The sequence below is a fragment of the Charadrius vociferus genome, unplaced genomic scaffold (assembly GCF_000708025.1).
Source record: "Charadrius vociferus isolate BGI_N301 unplaced genomic scaffold, ASM70802v2 scaffold154, whole genome shotgun sequence".
Classification (NCBI taxonomy): domain Eukaryota; kingdom Metazoa; phylum Chordata; class Aves; order Charadriiformes; family Charadriidae; genus Charadrius; species Charadrius vociferus.
The window spans coordinates 25,952-47,403 of record NW_009648147.1 but is presented as its reverse complement, the minus strand read 5'-3'; the positions used below and the strand labels follow the sequence as shown (position 1 = coordinate 47,403).

Genomic DNA, 21,452 nt, shown 5'->3' with positions numbered 1-21,452 from the left:
CCTTGACTTTGCGGTGCCGAAGTTCCAAAATTAGAGCTTTATTTTAAATTATGAGAGAAAAAAAAAAGAACAAGAAAGTTATTTTCAGTTAGATAATGCTTTACGTCTTCATTTCCCTATAACCATTATGATAAGCATGAAATGTAAAGGCAGGAAATTAGGGGACCTTTAAAAAGCCAATTTGCAGGTAGCAGAGGCTGCCTATCTCTTACCAGATCCAGGACTACTTTCTAATTGGCAGCACATTCTACACTTAGGCTTCGCCGGTAGTCTGGGCTGATACTGTTGGGAGCGGTACAGCTGGTTCCCAACCCTTTATTCACTCCAGTAGGCTACAAATTAAGTGGAGTTTCAGGGAAAATGCAAGTACCGCTGAATTTTCTCTGAAATTATTTCCTGCTGCCGTACCTCACCTGGTACCACTAACGGTGAAGAAAAGTTTCCTTCTTGTTTTAAAACGTATTTTCCAAAATCATAATTCAGTATATTACTTTGATTATTATACTGCGTAACCCAAGTTCTAAGATTTCGTGGGTTTCCTGTTTCTTTCAAGAGCCTGGGTAAAATGCGACCGTGGCTTTGTTGATTTGGAAGTTCCCCAAATGTGTAGAAACCTGCACAAAGGCATAGTCAGACAGCGTAGAAATTAAAGGCCTAAGTTTTGCACCACGTGGGTTGTCATATGTATGTTGTAGCGTAAATAAAATGCTAGATGTCTGGCTGGGTGCGTTAAAGTGATTCTTTTTCTTCTTCTCTCAGCAACGTTCTACTGTTGCCTCTATGATGCACAGACAAGAGACTGTAGATTGCTTGAAGAAATTCAATGCGAGGAGAAAACTAAAGGTAAGAGTGAAAACTTCTGCAAGTGGATAATTTCGGAAAGGTGAAAATATGTTGGCTTGTGTTCCATGTGTAAAACAAACGGTCCCTAAGCAAATTTTTCCTTCAATATTATGCTTAAATGAACTATTTAGATAGATGATCAGCTTTTGAACGGGAGGATCTTAAACTTTTCACAAAAGTGAACAGAACGTAGCGTAATTTGGTGGGATTAAAAATAATAACAATCATCTTTGTTTATACACATTAAAAATGTATCGTTGAAGGAAAAGCCTTACGGTTATTCCTGTAGATTATCCTTTGTTTTCTCCTGACCAGACAGGATAACTTTGCAGAATTACAAATAAACTCCTCCTCCTACCTAAAAAAGAATCTAAGCACGTTAGTAAAGTCTTTTTCCTATCCAGCTATGTATTTTGCTGACACTTACTGTGCTTGGGGGTACTCATGGTTTGTGCTTTAGGTACTCAAAATGGGTAAATATTTGAGATTATCAGACTTGCTGATAGGTTTTTAGTTAAGATTAATTTAAAATTTATGCACTAATGGCATCACATATGATAGATAATGCGCAGACAATCCATTCTTTCAGGATTAATTTAGTAATTGATGTAATTTACACGTCTTATCCTTTTTGTTATGTCATGTTCACATTCAGAATTTTACACAAGTGTGATGCTAATTTGAGAAAATGTATGTGTACACAGGGGGCCATTTTGACAACTATGCTGGCTACCAGAAATTTCTCAGGTATGTTCATTGAGCTCCAGAGTAATGTGGTCTTTATGTTTTCTTGTATGTGATGACTAAGATCTAATTAGGATTTATTAGTACAGAGAGATCTTTGTTATCAGGAGCATCTAAATATGATATATCTTTAAGTTGTTTCTTTTGCAGAAGCAAACGAGAGAATTTGAACTATTTGGGCCCAATAGAACCTCTTGTAGATGACAGTCTGATTTTTTAGTACAGCGAGAGTTCCTTCTCTTTACTTTTTTAGTGTTAGCTGTTAAAAGACAGTGTTTCCCTGTCTGTTTTGGTGGAGGAAAATTGAAAATAATGCCTATAGCTCCATATGCATAAATATCACCAAACAACTTATTTTTATGTACCTGAAATCTCATTCCAGGATTCTGTTGCATCTTGTATTAAAAAAAATAAAAATAAAAGAAGAATAAATGCACGTTCTTTCTTCGTTGTTTTGCTAAGGAGTGAGAAACATAGTAAAATGAGTCCTTCTTTTCCTTCTCTTTGACTGCCTAGCTTGATGTAACAGGAGATGTTTCCTCTTTATGAAATAATTTTATAGTGATATCCTTGGAGATTTAGATCTTTATACTAAACAAATTTTAAGAGGAAAAACTAAAATAAGTTCGCTGTTAATAGAGTTGGACTTTTCCTCAACAGTAGTATTGCCAAAACTTTGATGCTATGCTGAATTTTTCATTTTGCCGTTTGAGATTTCAAATGACTAGTGAAAAAGAACACCACATCTAAAAATCAATAATTTTACATGTCCTCCTACTCTGTGACGTAACTGTTGGAGTGTAATGTAAACGAATTTGCGGACAAAAACATGATAGTGCTTTGGGCATGTTCTGAATAATAATAAGCACTGAATCATCCAAAATAAATTACATAATCATGAATGCAAGAGCAACTTGTTCAATTTGCATAGTGCTTGAAAAACAGTTTCTTAGTTAAGTTCCTATATTTGATACACACCTATAACACAGAAGACTACGCTTCTGTAAATTACAGAAAATGGGTAAATTGATGTAATGCTTAATGAATCGCCAATATCTGCCAATTCATTGTAAAGGTAGGAATGCTGTAGGCTGCATTTCTTGTAAATATGAATTATTATTAAATATCAAACAAATACATCATTTCTCATCACTTTTCATAACTGTCACTGTCTCTATATGTAGGGCTCAATTTCAATTTTCATGAACCAAAAAAAGCTGAAGTAATTTTAAAAGAGTATTTCAGCATGGAAAGCAAACCGGGGTTTTGGCTTTGTTTTGGATTTTGTTTTCACCTATCATCTCTGTTTTACACCGTAATGACCCATATTTTTCCTTGGTGACATTTTATTTTTTTCAAGTTGTTTATTCTTTGTTTATTCGTTGTATTTCATTGCAAAGCATGCTTTTTGAAGGTCATTTGTCCATAACGATGTGGTTATAAAAGTGTTTTATTTTCCTTTTTCTTTTCTTCCTTTTATGTGGAATGTGTATTTCTTGTGAGGTAAGACCCTCAGCACGTGAAAGGAACATCTTTTTTCTCTTCTAAATCAAAATGGCTGTTTGTCCTAAATCACTTTAATTTCTACATGTTGTCACAACACCATTTCTTTCCCGTCTGCTTTCTGGCCTATTAGCGCTGCCTTAGGTTTTATTTATAGCTATTGCTTGTAGTTGCAAGAAATCTTTCATTGTGGGCTTAATTTAGCATATGCTAATTGCTTTGCTGCTGCAAATTCTTCAAATATTTGATTTGTATGCAGTATCTGTGCTTAAAGAAAGATGCATCGAAATGTTATTAAAAATACGTTCCAAGCCAAAACGGACGAAGGCAGTTGAGTATGGAATATATCCTATAACGTAAAATACTGCATAATAATCCGTACTAGGCACATTTCGAAGGACACGCTGGCAATGCCATAAACACAGTACTTGTAGTTATTGCTTTTGGTGCCCTCATTTTACTGGCTTTCATTTAATTGTCTACATATAACATGTAATGTTTGTTAACCATGAAAAGAACTCAGAAGTTTTATGCACAAATTTAGCAAAAGGGCCAAGTTACGAACAGCAGCCTATAAGTATTAATGTACGTTTTCCCATATTTTTGTAAGGGCTAATGGTATAACATGGGCTTCGAAATCAATGAACTTCTGGGTTTTTTGGCCTTAGGTTTCAGGAACAGCTCCTCCCCTTCGCTTTCCCGAAATGAATTTCTGAAGTTAATGGAGCGCCCGCAATATTTGTGGCAGTGTAAAATCTAAAGCCATGTTGCATCAGGTCCTGTAAGCGCACATTGCAGCAGGCTGTGCGCCATCTCAAAAATACACGTAAACCGACTTACTGTCAATATTAATTTACATGTTTCCGTAAATAAAAACATGCGGCGGTCCTGTTGCATAATACGGGTAAATTTATTTTTGTTCATTTTAATTGTGAATCATGGGCCTTGGGAGAGTTTTAATGGTAGTGTTGGCTGAAGTCCATAATTAATGAACTGCATTCGGAGGGGCGATATATTAATCATAGAATGGTTTAGGTTGGAAAGGACCTTGAAGATCATCGAGTTCCAACCCCCCTGAAATTATAAAAATTAACCTGGCTTCACTTTCCAGGTTTTTTTCTTGTAAACAACACAATAAAGGACATTATTTAGTTCTGTACAGTTTCCGAGGTGATGTTACATTCTCTGTACTCTGAACCAGAGCTAAACCAGCAATTAATGCAGATGTAGCCGGAGAAGAAGCCAAAAATTAACTTCAAGTTTAAACCACATACTCAATAACTCCAACATCCTCAGCTAGTTTGAGCAACCTTAGGCTTGCAAGGTCTAGTTGTTTGGGGTTTTTTTTTGTTTTGTTTTAAAGAGGATGCCAGTAAAGATGGGAGCACTTTCTGATAGGAAGATTGGGTCATAAACAACAATAAAAAAACAAAAACCGCCAGGCTTGTTTTGTAATTTTTTTATTCTTCAAGTCTTTGGCAGTGAGTCATGAAGCCTTTACGCTTTAGTGACTAGTTTATTTGAATGTGGTGGGTCATGCAGCGTGTATTTCTGCTGCAGATGTTTTCAGGGTCAGAGCTGCAGTGTGCTTGTTTGTACATTGGCCCTCCAAATTTGGTAATTTGGAATGATTTGGCCCCATTCTTGCCGCTGGTTTTAAGCGGTGGAATTTAAACCCTAACACATGGCAAGGGAAATTTTGCCCAACGGTCCTCACCGCTTTGATGAAATTTGATCAGGGTGCGACATGATTCGGAAAATAACAGGTTTTCTTCGTCAGAAGTCGAAGCAAAGCCTACCAGTGTCCATCATTACCTCCTAGGGACCACTCCCCCAACACAACACTTCGCTAGCAGATTGTTCTTCCTTTCTTATTTGCAACCTTCCCGACCTTTCACGCAAGGTGATTGATGCTGTCGTGGCGGGAAATCCCCAAAGACCCTTTGCTCAGAGGTGCTTTTTTAAAACCCAGTTTACTTTTCATTGTATTATACCCCACGATGCTCTTTAGGTACCTTATTGATCCGATATCGGTGACTTTTATGTCACTGTCATATTAATAGCATCATTAAGATGCCAGCGGACTCTAGAGATGCTTGGTCCAAGTCCCCGTCGTCAGCACAGTACTTTTTCATAGTGGTATCAAACTGTCCCCATCAATACTGTAAACACATTGCGGTTGAAAAAAAATCAACATATCCAAAGCTGCTGCTTTTAAACTCACCCTGCTTCCATTTCCTCTGTGCCGCCCAAGGAGACCTCTCCTTGTATAAGTACAGCTAACCTACAGCTGTAATCAGCGGAAAAAGAGATGTATCGTCATCTTCAGTATTTGTAGTTTCTTAAATATTTCGTTTCCTATACTCGGAGCACCAAAAGGAGGAAATAAAAGCTGAAAAGGTATCTGCAGCTGGGAGGCGATGGGGGTTGGCTGCACAGCTGGTTGAGCTCAGGGGTAACCACCTGACACTGAAATTATTTGTCTCGTTTTGCAGCAGCCAAGAGTTTGCTGAAAAAGCCGGATGGAGTTAAGGTAGGTCAAACACGCGCTTTAAAATATATTTTATTAGTCACCACCTATCTGTAACTTCTGCCAGTTTTTAGAATTGATTCTTGTTACTTCTTTCCTTTATAGAATTTGTTAATGAGTGCTTCTTTTACTGTATATTTGAAGTGATTAAAGTTAGTAGTTGAATCTTAAAAAATGAAAGACATATTTGAAAAACAAGCATTTTATAAGTGGAAGATAGCAAACTACTGGAGAAAATTATTTTCTTGCTATTTTAATGAAGGATGATTGTGTCATTAATGACTCAATGTTATTAATTAGCTTATGAATACAAATAATGGTTTGGTGGTGGGCACGTTAGCTTTTTAGGCATCAGTGTTTTATCTGCAGCTCTATTGCCTCCGTGTTTCCCCTTGACTTTTCATTTGGTTTCATGGAAGACCAAAAGTTTACCGCTAGGCTTGGCTCCACATGAGGTGTCTTCTGCCAGATGTACTCGCTATATTTGGCAGAACTTGCGGGGTTTACTATCTCAACAAATCAGCTCGTCCTGACTAATAGACCTTGCTAAGAAGGGAACATTTTGGCAGCTTTCGTACGTGATTTAGAGCTCCTATTCTCATGTCACCAGATCCTGCAGGAGGAGAGATGCTTCACAAATGAACATTCTGGATAAAAACTTTGAAAAACAGCCAGGAAAAAAAAAATATCACTCAGCAATGAAAGAGATTATATTTCTTTTCTCAGAGGACACCTGAAGACTAAAATAAGTGCCTGGAGCTTTCATTATATGATTCAAAAGATAGTCTTCTGTGCTATGTGTGTTTACTCAGACATGTGTGTTTGACCTGAATTTTAATTTTCTATTTAATCTTAACTTTTTACTTTCACAAAACATTGTATACTTAAATACCAGATTCACAGTATATTCGTTCCTGTTCTCCCACATACGCACGCTTTTCCTATCAAAAAAAAAAATCATGAGACTGACTTAAAATGAAGTGAGTACACTACGATTTCAGTGCTTCTCACTGCCAAGTAGCAGATATCCTAGTTCTGTGGAGAAGCACACATTCAGTACTTTTCTGTCATTCCTGTGGAAAACCCTTAAGAGGTTTCATTGTGGAATATATACGTAAATTTTATGTACTCTGTCTTACCAAATTTTCCTTTTTAAATATCATTCCTCCTACAGGTCTACAATGGTATTCGTTATATCTCAGTTTTGATTTTAATATGGGAAACAATTGTTGCCAAAATTTTGCCTAAATTACACTTGTTGGGATTTGATATTTTGGTGTTCAGCACATTTTATGGGTCTTGCTGTTTGTCCGCATGGTCATGTGGAGCGAAGGGAGTAAATCTGGGGAAGTCTATTTTTGTCATTTCTGTTATTGAGATACTTTATAATCCGTAGCATTTTTCCACCCCTTCCTACAGCTTAAGCTGTCTTTTTTTTTTAAAAAAAAAAAAAAAAAAAAGCCAAAACAGAAATATACTGTACTCCATGCATTGATACTTCAAATCCAACCAGTCACATTTTCTTCTTTTCCTTTCTCTCTGACTGGTCAATTCAGAAAAGGAAGTCCAGTTCGAGTGTTCAGATGATGGTGAGGATCTTTATTGACAGATTTTTTTTTTCCTCCTCCTGTGAAACGTTCACACTTAGAAATCAAGCAGTTGCGTTCAGTTTTGTTAACGTACTGTGAGAAGCTGCAAGACTTTAAAGTACAACCTTGTGAATTTTAAGCCTGCAGTTGCTGTATGCCGTCCACAGTCAATTGTTCTGCAGTTCTTTCAATCAAGTTTTTTTTTATTTTTTTTTAACCTGGGGACATACGAAAACAGAAAAAAGTAGATGTAACATTGGCCAATGCAGCTGTCCTTAGCAAATAAAAACAGTAGCAATACGGTAATCTTATAACAGCTTTCTATTAATTTTTAAAACCTCCTTATTTGAAAAGCTAATAGCATTAATATCATAAAATGTAACGCAAACCACATTGCTCAGTGAAATGGTATGGCTTTACTTGAGCCACTGTAGAGCGAGATGCCGTGCTAAATGCTCAGGAGTAAAAATAACCAATTTCACAGCCTTTCCGCACTACAGTTTCCCAGCTAACATCCTCCACAGCGCAGGGCTTTGTCACAAGATGTCCCAGCTGACCGTCAGCCTCAATAACTTCTTCCTCCTCAGCCCACTCTCCAGTCTTGCATTCAGTTGGCCTCTGTGATCCCACACGGCAACTTTCTCTTAGTCTTTTGCCAAAAGAGCGATAATGATTCTAGAGTCGTGCCCAACTGGGTGGAGCGTATGTGTGTGTCTGTCCTGCGCTGCTGTCCGACCCGAGAGAGTGGCCTTTGACGCGTGAGGTGGTAATAGAAAAGTTCTTCTTCTACGCAACAAATAGAAGGTCACCACTTAAGCACAATTCAACTTCAGAATAACTGTTTCATATGAAAATTCTTTACTTCTTTTGGAATCGTTTCCGTTTGCTGTTAAAAACATATGCAAAATATACACCACATGTGTTCATATATTAATAAAATCACATGTATACATTCTGTGAGAGAAAGCGTACAGGCTTATTGCTGTTTTCTCTCAGTTTCAAAGGGTTTTACCAAGTTCTGTTGACACAGAAGAAATAACTGTATTTTGAATCGCATTATCTCTTACCGCTTGTACTAATGAATGCTGTGTTCTTGATACCTTCCTAAGAAGTTTTGAATATCTCCCCTGCAGTTTTCAGCAGTAGCTGTAATGGATATTGTTTATTTTTATAGGACTTTCACCAAGGGAGTATGGACCCAAGCCTGCTCTCCTTACTCAGGCAAAATTGGAAATGAAATTTGATTAACCTGCTCTCATTATGTATTCAACAGCGAGCATTCGTTTGGCATATCACTTTATTTTTTGTATTAAGCTACTACTGAACAGGACTGTATGAAATCTGGTGAAATCTTAATTTCTTCCCTCATGTTTTTGCTTTATGTCTTATCTGCTTTTTGTTAGGGCCTTTTTATTCGTAGTGTCTCGATGACTACACTGTCATAAAAATATGAACTTGTAGTTACACAACTTGATGCGTGACTTTTCTCTTGTTTTGGAAGACTTAGTGTGCCATCGAGCAGCGTTGTATGTGTTCTCACTACTCCACATTTCTCCTGTAGAAATTTGATTTACTTAAGTGGTTGGTTTGGTTCTTTTCAAGTTTTTTCCTGAGTAAGGAGTTCAGGTTTTGCCCATCGCGCAGTCCCATAAATGTCAAAGCAAGTTAGTTGATACATAAAATACTTGCTAATACTTATGTCTCCCCATTAATGACTTTATGCACAAAGGTATTTATTTTCTCCCTGTCTTGAGTTCAGACACCCCTGCAACTTATGGCTGTAATTGTGAATAGATAAATGAAATTTATTTGGCAATAACTAGGCCAAGTTGCGGCATAAACTGAACACTTGGAACTCAACAATGACTCGTATTTTCTCTTAATGACAATTTCTGTAGAAAGACTGTTGTTAAAAAAACCCGAAACACTGCTTTTCATCCTCCTGCTGTACAGCACCGTGAACATTGATTTTAAATCAAAGAAAAATCATTTTGTTCTATATGGGAGAATAGTTCCTATCACAAATATTACTAAATAACATTTAGTGTCGAGATAATGTTCTTGACATTAACGAGATGACTTTATATTCTTCAAAGCCAGTTGAATGCTGGTTAAGATAAGGAAATTTGCAGACTGTACTTAATTAATGGAAATCCCGTTGACATTTCCGTAATCTCGACACATTCTAAGTAAGATTCAGTTCAACTGCAGGCTTGGTTCCCGCAGCCCACAAGTCAGCTGCCACACCTGTACCAAAGCAAAGTTATCGTCAAAAATTGCTGAGGACGCGAAGCTCCATGAGCGTCCCCGGTGGTGCCAACGTCCGAAGGCTCCAATTTAGCCAAGCCCTTCTTCCATGTCAGCCGCGCTGCGTGGCTGAGGGGCTGGATGCTTCCTCTGAGATGACGGAGTCAGGTGTTTCATACACAGCTCAGTTTGGTCCACCGTTCTAGGATTTCCTCTTTCTTTATGCTTTTTCATCTATGGTACGTAGCGTAGCACCGTTTTCTAATTGGTTTAGAAAGGCTTTTCTTATTTTAAAAGAAAAAACACCAAATTTTCACCCAAAAAATGCTTGAGTTTGTTTCTTTAAATGAAGAAATCAATTACATTTTACCAAAAATCCATTAACGAAACAATTTTGGACTTTTTTTTCCTTTGTTTTGTGCATTTATTATTAAGTACCCTGACAAGGAGGTTCAGTAGAACTTTTTTTTTTTTTGATCAAAGTCTTTCCAGACAATATGTATCTATACCCCCAGTTCTGCATGCCGCTTTGGACTGCTCATGTTAAAATTAGACATGACCCAAATGTACGTAATATTTTTTTTCCTAATTATTGTTAAAGAAAAAAAATGCATATTTCAAACTAGTTTTACTATACTTTAATCTTGCTTCTTAGTGCATGTAAAAAATGGCTCGGTACATTCGTTTTAGTATTTCCGTTCTTTTCATACCACTGTATTTATGAAAGCTGAATCTTAAAAATGGATTTAAAGAATCAGATACCTTTAAGTTTACTGCTAAACAGTTTAATTTGAATTAGAATTTTTTATAAGTCAAAGCCAAAAGTCTTGTAATGGTGTAGTACTGTGCTAAGCCTAAGAACTAACACGATGACTTATGTGCAAAGTGAAGCAGATACGTACTGATTTGTGGAGTAAGACTACACATGCTATAGTGTGAAACCTTCCACTTTCAGGTTATAGTACCAAAAATTGAACGGCTGATACGCAGTTACTGCAGGACTCTTGAGGTGGCAAAGAATCACAGCTGTCAATTATTTTTGCCTAAAATAACACCAAAAAAAGCTAAAGGGGCACCAGTCTCTTTCTAGCGTCAGTTGTATTTATTCAGTTCTGGAATCAGTTATATTTATTCAAATCTGTTCCCAGAAGAAACAACGAATCTATAGATTTCTGGAGAGCTGTGAATAATCAAATATTATTCATGGTAGTGATAGGTAATTAGCAATAAAGAACAATCGGGCGCAATTATTTAATACTGGTGCACGCAAGAAAATGCAATGGCTATTTAGGACTTTCTCCAAACCCACACTAATTCTTTATTCTTCTTGTATGTGATTAGCTGCTACTTAAAGGCTCTCTGTTCTTTGAAGCGTCACGGCCGAAGTCATCTATACCTTATCTAGACCTGCGTATAGTGCATCTGAAAAGCCATAGCTAGCATGTTTGGAGGAGTTGCAGCGAGCTATCAGATCTATTGCTAGCGTTCGTTCAAGTTCATAAGTTCATCTTTCTGTGATTCTTTATTTCCATATCTATATCTATATATAGATATCTATATCTGTATATAGATGTTCTATACAGAGAGATATAGATACGGTGCCTACTGCCAGTTCTAAGGCCTGTCTGTTTCTATTTTCTGCATACCTACAGATAAACAACAAAACGAACGTGGTAACCAGCCCCAAGGAAAATATTCCTACCCCGGCGCTGGTATACCTGGAATCTTCCTTCTCGTGCTATCTTGAAGTTTTTGACTGTCTTCTGTTTGTTCTTCCTTCCTTTTTTTTTTTTTTTTTATTTTTTTGCTTTTTCATGCATTTACTCTGTTTGCTTTCTAAAAACAGGTTTTGGAAAAATCTTTTTGTTTGAATTATGCTTTCTTTTTTTTTTTTTTTGTGAGGAAGTCCGTTAGAGCGTGTTTATTAATAGAAAATGTTACGTGGAAGCTGGATGCGGTAGAGTCATAGCATTTGTAACCATAGTGGAATTTTTTTGCATGCTGTGCCAGATAGTGAGTAGAATGCGCTTTATGTTGCTCTTAGCTCTTTGCCTGATGACTGTTTCCATCTTTTTAATGCTAACCGTTTGCACCAAAAAAAAAAAAAAAGAAAAGAAAAAACAGCTCTATTATTTTCTCTGCTTTGTCATAGTATGAGTATTGATATCAAGGAGAGCTAACAGGATTATTGCTAGGCTACCATAAAATAGACCTTATTCAGATTTTCATTCCATATTTCCTAAAACTCAGCAGGACTTTGCAAGTCTTCACTGGGATTGAGAGGCGTCTAGTGCTAAACACTTTTGCTTGTTGCTCTCACATTTCAATCTGCAGGAGGCATTACGCATGAATAAGCTCTGTTAGGAAAACATTACTAATCAGAGCTTATTGCAGTCTTGCTTTTATTAGTAGCTCCTATTCCTTAGGCATACATGTGTCACGGGGGCTCACAAATTTAAACGCCAATGCGTAAGTACCTAAATTTGTGAGGTATTGCTTCCCGTGTGCCTGCATGTATAGCTTTGAAAATGTGGATAATTCCTCTTGAGTTGTGTTTTTTTTTTGTTTGCATACATTGCAAAGTAATTTCTAAGGACCAGTTAACAGGTTCCATGCATGAGTATACGGCAGTGTGTTCCCAGACGTAGCCGTGCACAATAGTCCATGCTGTAAGCATGCTGGCTAACTGCCATTTCAAAGATTATTTAATCTCTTTTTTTTTTTTTTTTTTTTTTAAAGGAAAAGGATTTGGGCAAATTAAAATGACGCAAAGATCTCTCTCGCTTACTTTTATGCTGCTCTGCCAGGGCAGCAATTGGTAGTAATCCACATCTTCCAAAACACAGTAGTGTTTAGAGGTAGTTAACTCGTCCTTAATTCTTATCGATTCGTCTGTATTTTTATGTGATGACTTAATACTAATACAAGCAAACATGCTTAAAGAAAAGAGGTGATTTATGCCCTTGTGCAAAAGAGCGCCTCTGCAGATCTCCGGAGCTTCAAAGCCCTGTCCCTGTTGGGTCATGAATAAGGTCTGTGCATGCTGCTGCTTTAGGTGAGATGGTCTTTTTTTGCTGGCTTGCTGTTGAGGAAATCTGTTTTTAAAACATCCAGTTTCACCCTCTGGCAACAGTTAACGTTTGTTTTAGCTCTTGTCAGTGTTCAGCATTTGTGAGCTGGCTCTTCTTGCACTCCCTCACACTAACAAGAATGTATTTACCAACGGGAACTCTTTTTCTCTTTATTTTGTTCTCGCTCAGGAGCCCCAAACTACAGTAATCCACAACCCTGATGGAAATAAGGTATTCAGAAAGAATCAACTCCATCTTGCTTTTTTTTTTTTTTCCACACCACACATTCCATCCGCTGTCCCGCAGCAAAATAGGGCCCTTCCAGGAATGTATCAAGGAAAAAATCTCGTTCCTGCCTTTTGTTAACAACTGGTGTCTCTCGAGCCTGTTTCCATCTGTGTTCACCTACTCCGTGCGTCCCACTGAGTGCTGAGCTGCCGAAGCTCCCGGGGGGAATCGGTAGCGATGGGCAGAGTTCAGTACCCCTGTGCCACCAGTCTTGGGGACTGGGACGGGGTAGGGGGGGCTCTCTCTCCTTTCAGTCAAAAATGCTGCGGTCTGAGTAAAACCAAAGAACGCTGTTCTCAAAGCGTGGTGAGATTTTACTGACGAGTTTCATTTTGTGCAATTGTCACCTTCGATAAAGACGTCATTTCAGTTTATCCCATCTGCTGTTTCGCAGCATGCTTATACACCGTGTTGTGACGTATCTTTTGCACAGGACTTTGATTTGCTTCCATAACATCACTGAGCAGTTTCAAAAAAAAAAAAAAATTAGTATTTCAAGTGACAAAGAGGGTTTTTGATTTTTTTTATACGTTTTCTTCATGCTCTTTTCTTTTTTCTTGTGTATTGTGATGTTTGCGTTTGGCAGCTGATTCCTAAAACGTGTTTTGTTTTGTTTTTTTCATGCATGGACTTGAAAAGGGCCAGGAAATATCATCATTTTATATATAACACATGTTCCTAGTTTTCCTGGAAAGAATTTACTCTTCAACAAAAATGTCACTGTTTACAGTATTGACTTAAAGAAATGACATGTCATTTACGTAGTCTTAACTACTTGCGGTTATTTCATATGAGAAGGATTGAATCCGAGTGAAAAAATAACGCATGCAGACATTTCTCAAGCATGAAAGTGCTGATGGTGTGTATTGTGCTCGTGTATCTCATTCCTTCATGTCCCTTGCATCTGTCCAACACAGAGCTTTTATTTTCATGTTATTACTTCTTCAGCTCCCCAAGTTCAAAACTCATAGGCAACAAACAGCCTGTGTTTGAACACTAGTCTAATCTTTATCGCTGAAGTCCACTAAAGACCAGAAAACCCAGATAAAATATTGGCGTGACTACATCTACTTGACTTTATTATATCATCGTAGCAATTAAGATACTCAATGTCCCAAAAGGTCACAGCAGACAAGCAAACCACTTAATGCGGAGAGTTAACTCCTAAATTTGTCTGAAAGACTGATCGTTATAGTATGGCAACTGGAGTGGATGCTTCAATATTACAGGCTACATCTGCCGTGTGAGCTTGTGCATGGTGTTTACAACTTGTATTTGTGTGGGGGTGTTGTTTACTCATAAGTACTTTATCTAATACTTCAAGCGATAGAGCATGATACATCTGTGTAGAGTGGAACGTCTAACACCAGCCGGTTCAGGAAAAGCATGGTGACTTGTTCAGTTTTGTTTGCGTGTGAATCAATTCATGTAGTTTTATTTATGGATGCACATGCGTTTTGGTTTGTGTTTTTTTAAGGTCTAAGTAATGCATTAACCATTTTGAACACTCCTTTGGCTCAGCCTTGTGAGGACACAGTAAATAAAGGGCACTGTCAAATTTACCTTCTATTATTTATTTGTAAAATCCTTCAAATCTATAAAAACCATAAATCCTTTATTCTTATAAAAATCAACCGGTTAATCCTTTTTGCTATTTAGCTGTGAATTAAAAAAACCCCAGAATTATATTGATTCTACTTTTCAAGAAAGATAAAAAAATCAAGTTTAAAGACTTTGCGGCCTTCTAAAACCATACCTATTAGATTTGACAGTGCCCTGGTGAATTTGCCCATAATATTTCATGTTTCTGGTAATTCATGAAAGACTTGAGATACAGAATCCTTGCCTTTTTAACAGTGTGGTGGCTTAAGTATAAACTGTCCGATAGAGTCATTCCTCTACATGACTGGTTGTTTGAAGAATGCAACTACAAAGATACCTTAGTTTGACAAAGTCGTTACCATATATTTATCAATTCTCCATCTCCTTCCCCAATTTTTTTTAATCACAAAAAGAGTCTAAAAATGACAGAATCTGATGTATTCTTAAAATCTTATTTAATCTTATTTATTAAGTATTCTTAAAATCACTGGGAGACTTTATTTTAATATACGTTGCGTAAGTCATATGGGTAGAAAAATGGTTGTCAATTGTACCACGCGCAAGTCTGCGTATTTAAAAGTTGGAATGGAATGACTGATTTTGCACAGTTGGTTTAATCACTAAGCTTAAAATGGCAAGCTCTCCTACTTGGCTGAGGTAATTCATATAACATTTCAGATGGACTTTGTACAGTCGGATGTTAAAGAAAAAAAAAAAAAACACAAAAGTTTCCTTTACATTCCTGTGAAGTAAAAGCATCAGACAGCAGGAAATGTATTTGTGGTCCCTACTGTAGAGAATGGCAATGTTTGACATCGGTTTCGGGTGGAAATGTCTTAACCAGTGTGTGACCATTTGTTTGTGAATTCCATCCCACCCTGCTTCAAGGCTTTGCATGGTATCTGTAACTAACTGTCATTTCCAAAGGCACGCAATTAAGGCTCGGCTTGTTTTATACATTCTACTTATATTTACTTCTTAACAGGAATCAACAGAGAGTTCCAATACAACCATTGAAGATGAGGATGTGAAAGGTACGATTTTAAATTTGAAGCATTTGGAGAAGCAATAACATGAGTTACGCAAATGTATTTCATTAGGTCACTAAACACAGAAACTCCTAATGAATCTGAAGGCAGAGTACTATTTTTCCTTGTTTAAAAGAAATTACCTTTATGCTCTTCTGTCCCACTTCTGACGTGTTTCCGACTTACCTTTGACTTTTCATTTCCCAAAACACCATTTGCCATGATGTTTTGGAATGATGAATATGAAGTTACTGCTCATTAACTAAGATACTAGCTCCAGTAATAATAGTGGTAGATTAAAACTGCGTAAGTCAGTGCTTTGTAACTCTTCCTTAGTTTATGTACTTTTAGCATGCATTTGTGTTTTGAGTTTGCTTTTTTTTTATATCACTGTTTTAATTTTTATTCTGTTCAGATGCCAGTGTTTTTTCACGTTTCTCTTTTGTTCTGTCCGTACACTTATTTTAATCTTCTTTTATTCTTTAAAAAACTAAAATCAGTAATTTTGGTATAAAATTAGTTCTGTAAGTTCACACATACTGGTTTTGTTTCCATTTTCCCCCCTCTAAATATTATACTGTGATTTGACTCATACTTATTTTAATAACATTGTGTTTTAAAACAAAGGGTTTTTAAAAAAAGAGGAGCATTAGGTTTGTGTATCTCTGGTTCACAGAAAAGATTGGTTTTCAGCCTCAAAGAAGAATGTTATATGTACCGGTGAAACACAAGCCAGAGATGATAGTAAACATAAAATGTGGAAATGGAAAAGAAAAGCGAATTCTTAGTGAACCATTGTAACATGGGGTTTGCTTCATGTTGGAAGTAACAGAATGCCTAAGTCATTGTTAAAAGCCTGTATTAGCAAAGTTGTGCCCTAAAATACAGACTTGAATCTGCTAAATCTTCATTAGCCTCTGAAGAGCATGGGAGCATTTTAGAATTTAGAAGAGATTCCAACGTAAAGTAGTTAGAATTGTATGAAAAATACCTCGCACTTCCTTTCTGACGGGTAGGACAGGTGCTATGCATGTTTGATTAAAAATCCCGCTCTTGCCGGGGCCGTGAATTGCCAGTGTCAGCATGGAAGCACAGCCTGCCGGCAGCAGCCGGCCAAGATGCACCGTGTTGGAAACGCAGATTTAGGTAGGATGCTGCATATGGGACATTTACATCACGGCAGAGCTCAACGTCCTGTGTCTGCTGCCGCTCGGTGTACCAGCTAATAATTCTGCAATAATTTTCTCTACTTTTTGCATAGTTGGCGTTCCCTCGGTGGAGAGTTTTTTCTCTGCACTGGTGGTAGCGATGCGGCTGTAAATTGTGACTGAGAGTGCAGTATGAGCTGCGCTTAGCTCTAATTAAGTCACCGATGATGGCGCTTTGTTCTCAAAGTTTTCAGTGAATCATTTCACCTCCGCTTGAACAAAGTCTTGGCTGCATTAACAGGCAGCACCCGCTCACTTTAAATAACAACCTACTGATAGTGGTTTGAGTTAATGCAGAGTAATGGCTTGGAGAACAATTACAGGTATCTGCAGCTGATGCAGAGGAAAATACAGTGTAATTTACCTTTGTTCATAACACTTTGTATTTCTTCCTTCAAACCATTATGTGTAGTTTAGCAACTAACCTCATTAAATGAATAATTTAATGATAGGGCCTCCGCGTGGTGTTATCACGTGATGTTATAACAGTAGGAGTTTTACAAAATTCTCTCTGAAGCTTACTGCACAGAATTGTATCTCAGGAATACAATTACAAGAAAAACAACAGCAAAAACATTTTGCCTGATTCTTTTATATGATTCTGTGGTATCACAGATTGGATGGCCATGATGTATTTTATTCCCAAACCAGAAAAGAGGATCGCGGGTCTGAGAGTCGAGATGCTGGGTGTGTCCACCTCTTTGCTTTTACAGATGTCAGATGTTTAGTGGGTGAAGTTTTCTGCGATTCGTAGGTTCCTGACCCTTTGCATCACTACATGATAGTGATGCAAAGGGCATGAAGTGGGTGAGCCAGGCAGATGAGCTGAGGCTGTCCTGCAGAGAGAGCTGCGGCATTGCCAATTTTTTGGAGACTGGAGGAGGAGGAGGAGGTGAAAGATGTAAACCGTGCTTGCAGAAGAGGTGGCAGAGCGAGTGGGGTGTTGCTCTTCACTTGCTTTGGTGGGAAGGTGGGATGGTTCCTCCCCACTGAAAATGACGGTTTGGACTGCTGACATCTGGGATGATCATGGTATAACCTGTTCCAGCATTGGGTCCATGGCCTAACACCCGGTGGCACCACCACCTTCTTCACCAGGGGCACAGCTTATTCCAGCGTACGGGGATTTCATCTTCAGTTTGTTTAAAAACAAATGTAATCTCCCCGTCATTAATTGCTTGCAAGCTTGCTTGTTTTTCGCTTTTTAGTATTCCTCTCACTTCCAGTCTTTCCACCAGAGGCTGCTTTTCAGATTGTTTTATTATAAATTAAAGTTAACGGTACCCCGAGGGTGTAATTTCTAGAATGATTTGGGGAATAGGCAGTCCTGCAACCCTGACAGCTATTACAAGCTCAAGCTTCGTGCTGTAGGAAGGCACGTAGGAGAGATATTTTCCCCCTTCACCAAACTTGACTTCTGGATGTAGATTTTCTAGGACAACAGTGAGGAAGCTGTTCTCTTGTCAGGAACAGCGGCTGGCTGCACCTGGAGACAAGATACTGATCTGGATGGATGGATTTCAGAGGAAGCAGAGAGAATTCTCTCTGATTATTGACTGTCTGGGTCCTTTTGCGTATGCTCAAGATGATGCTTGTCACCAAATTTGAGATCTAGAAGGAATGTTCCCCACCTTAGGTCATCAAGGACCTTAAAAGTCTTTTTGCTTTTCTTGGCAGCGTGGGAAGAGGCTCTCTCTTTCCTGCGAAGGGGAAGGGAAATGGGGATGCCACTCTGTAACTGCACAGCAACATTAGCATACATTTTGTAGTATTGCAGTATGGAATAATAGAATGGTTTGGGTTGGAAGGGACCTTAAAGATCATCCAGTTGGAACTGGAAGGATCATCCAGTTCCAACCCCTCTGCCATGGGCAGGGACACCTTCCACTAGACCAGGTTGCTCAAAGCCCCATCCAGCCTGGCCTTGAACACCTCCAGGGATGGGGAATGACTCTTCTTTGCCAAAGTATGTGATGTATGCACTTTATTCCTCCTCCAGTTATTCTAAAACCGTGCCTAGATCACACAAACACGTACAAGGTTCCTTCCTTTGTACAGACCACCACCCCAGACATACTTAAAACATTCAGCTCTGCATCAGGTGGTTTTCTTATTTTTTATTGATTTGGCTCTTTAAAGTTGTGTGGATGATGTGAGTCTGTGTGGGATATAGTATCATCTCCAGCACAGTTGGGGTTTTGTGTGCCCTGTGGGAGTGTGTGTGCACATGTGCATGTCTGTATGAAGTATTACAAATGTTGTGATTCATTAAGAAAGGTAGCAATTAAAAAAAAAAAAAAGGTCTTAAATCAGCTGTTACAAATGTGTTTTTAGGAACAGATTCTTACCTCATATCTGTCAGGGAATGCATAAAGTATTCTCTCGTGTCAGGATGTCACCCTGTCTTCACTTTTGAAGGCGGATATTTTAACTTGAAGACAGTAAAATCAGGCTTACTTTTGATTTGTTATTTATTGAAAATCCTAGTGTCTGTAACTTTGCCTTGCTTATGTACGCATTTACAACTTTTAGGACTGGAACTTATTTCTTTTACTAGGAACAGTGGCTTGGCAAACAATAGGGGGCTTTAATAATTCAAGGAATAAGCTAATTCTAGAATTGGAGTCTGAAATGACTTGAGGGTTCCTTGCTGACTTAAATTTCTGACATTAACGATTGATCACGGGCTTACCTGCATGACAGTGAGAGGAGTATAAGGAGAGGAGTGGACAAGAAGAGCATATGGAAAACTGGACCACGGGCAATGCCGCCTTCTGGGATTGCTTGCGGGATTTCTCCTTCTTGTAGTGATGAGGCTGAAACTCTTGGGCAGCATCTCTTTGGTATGAGGTGGATACGGTTTTTTCAATAATGCTGTAGAATACCATCGTTATTTTTGCCAGCAATGCACAGAGACTTTTATAAAGCCGAGTTGTTAAATTTATTGTGGTTGGGAAATCCAGATTTCTCACGGTATTTTTTTGCCCCTGGAAACGAATTGATGAAAGCACTAGTAAGAGTGACGATTCCCGATGGGGAAAAATTGCTGCGTTACAGGGCACTTACAAATTAGGTAAATTCTGGCTAATCTGTGCTACTTAATACATCAGTAAGGTATATTGCTTCAAAACATGAACCATTCAGGAGGCATGAATTTTCATATATTTTGCTAATTTATTTCATTTTATACCTCTTGTTTTTAAACTAATCCATTTGGAACATACTTTCCTGAAGAAAAACCTTCGAATTTCTAAGAACATTTTTTTAAAAGCTCTTTCAAAACCCTGTATATCTCAGTACTGGATACAGGGATAAATCTCCGCTGGCATCTGAACAGAGTCATTTATGGCTACGACCTTTACAGCTGTTCTCGGGCACCCACACTGCCTCCCAAAAGTACGTCATTAACGTTGTTTGTCTGCTCAAAGATTTTATAAGTTCTCGTTGCTTGTAATTGAATTATCGTTATTTTTCTGTTGGCCTTCTCTTTTTTTTTTTTTTTTTTTTTTTTTCCCTTCACCTCTACTTGACCCTCATACAGCTCTCACAAAGGAGGGTGACATGGAGAGGTTATGTTCCACCCACCACTCCTCCTCTTCCATTGCTTCTTCATCCCACTGGTCACCACCCTTGCCGTGCCCCAGCGGCCGCTCCTGCTGCCAGTGCCTGCTGAGGAGTCTGATCACACTCTACCTCTTCATCTTTGTTTGTTCATATGTTGTGTTTCTTTCCATCAATTCAGCGGGCAAGTCCACGAAAAATGCAAACTCGGAGAGTCATTCGCTTGAGTCTGAGCTCTCCCACTCCACTCCTTCCTCTGTGCTGTGTAAGTTGAGACTCATCAGTTCAGATGATCTCTTTTGTCTCTCCTTCTCTTCCCTCCCCATCACATGACAGTAGCACAAAAAAGGTCAATTCTGTGACCTGTCTGATCTAGGAATGACCTTTTCTTAGGGTTTACAAAAGAACGGAGTGTATCTTTTTAGATATTTATTTCTTGGCCACGTTTTATGAATTGTAAAAATACTATTGCCAGCTGTGACAGCAGCATAAATAGGTATGTATTTCAGAAAGTTGTGTCTTGCAGAGGTAATCTTTGCAGCAGTTTTCAACTTAGAGATAGATTTCACTCTCGCCTCTGGCTTGGATCCTGGATAGGATCTCCAGATTAATTACCTGTTACATTTGTGTATGTCATTAAGTTATTTTCTTCAGCATCTCCATTGATAAACCAACCTGAAAGTTGCTGTGACAGCTGTTAGCTTGCAGCAGGGATTCATGACAACTGAAAAGTTTCATGCTTTGCTTAAGAGATCTGTGACAATTAATGACCAATTAACTGCAAAGGAAATCTTTAGGGTGAGCAGCCTATGTCTGAGCAGTTTAAATACGAGAGGAAAACGGCCTTGTGTTAGTAGTTTGTGAATTGCAAGAACATAAAAGGCCTGGGTAGACGCATTTCTTGTTTATAAATTAACTTTAGAAATTCTTTATAGAGTGGAGGGACCTTGTGAGTCGGAACAGGGCATGACTTCCCAGGGATGTAGGTTCTGCTTGCGGGATTCTCATCCCGCATCCCGTGTGCGTTAGGGCAATTGCGCTGGTACTACGAGTGGGCATTTGCACTGGTCAAGGCGAGATCCAGATGGGCCCTTGGAAACACGGGCTGGGTGTAATTGGCCTCAACCTTATTTTATATTGGAGTGGAATTTTTGGTAGGTGCAATTAATGCAGGTGAGAGGGGAGTCAGTCCCTGAGATGATGGGCTGCCTCCGGTCACAGCTGTTGGCAGGTAATGT

The 21,452-nt window shown here is 38.4% G+C and overlaps 1 protein-coding gene across 1 annotated transcript in view; it reads left to right on the top strand.

The window, feature by feature from the left end:
• Positions 1 to 21,452, top strand: part of CAMK2D (calcium/calmodulin-dependent protein kinase II delta) — a 164,075-nt gene that overhangs the window by 121,845 nt on the left and 20,778 nt on the right. The window contains exons 10-13 of the mRNA XM_009883941.1: positions 760 to 843; positions 1,548 to 1,590; positions 5,586 to 5,623; positions 15,403 to 15,451. Of these exons, the coding sequence (XP_009882243.1) occupies positions 760 to 843; positions 1,548 to 1,590; positions 5,586 to 5,623; positions 15,403 to 15,451 (214 nt within the window). The remainder of the gene's footprint in view (positions 1 to 759; positions 844 to 1,547; positions 1,591 to 5,585; positions 5,624 to 15,402; positions 15,452 to 21,452) is intronic.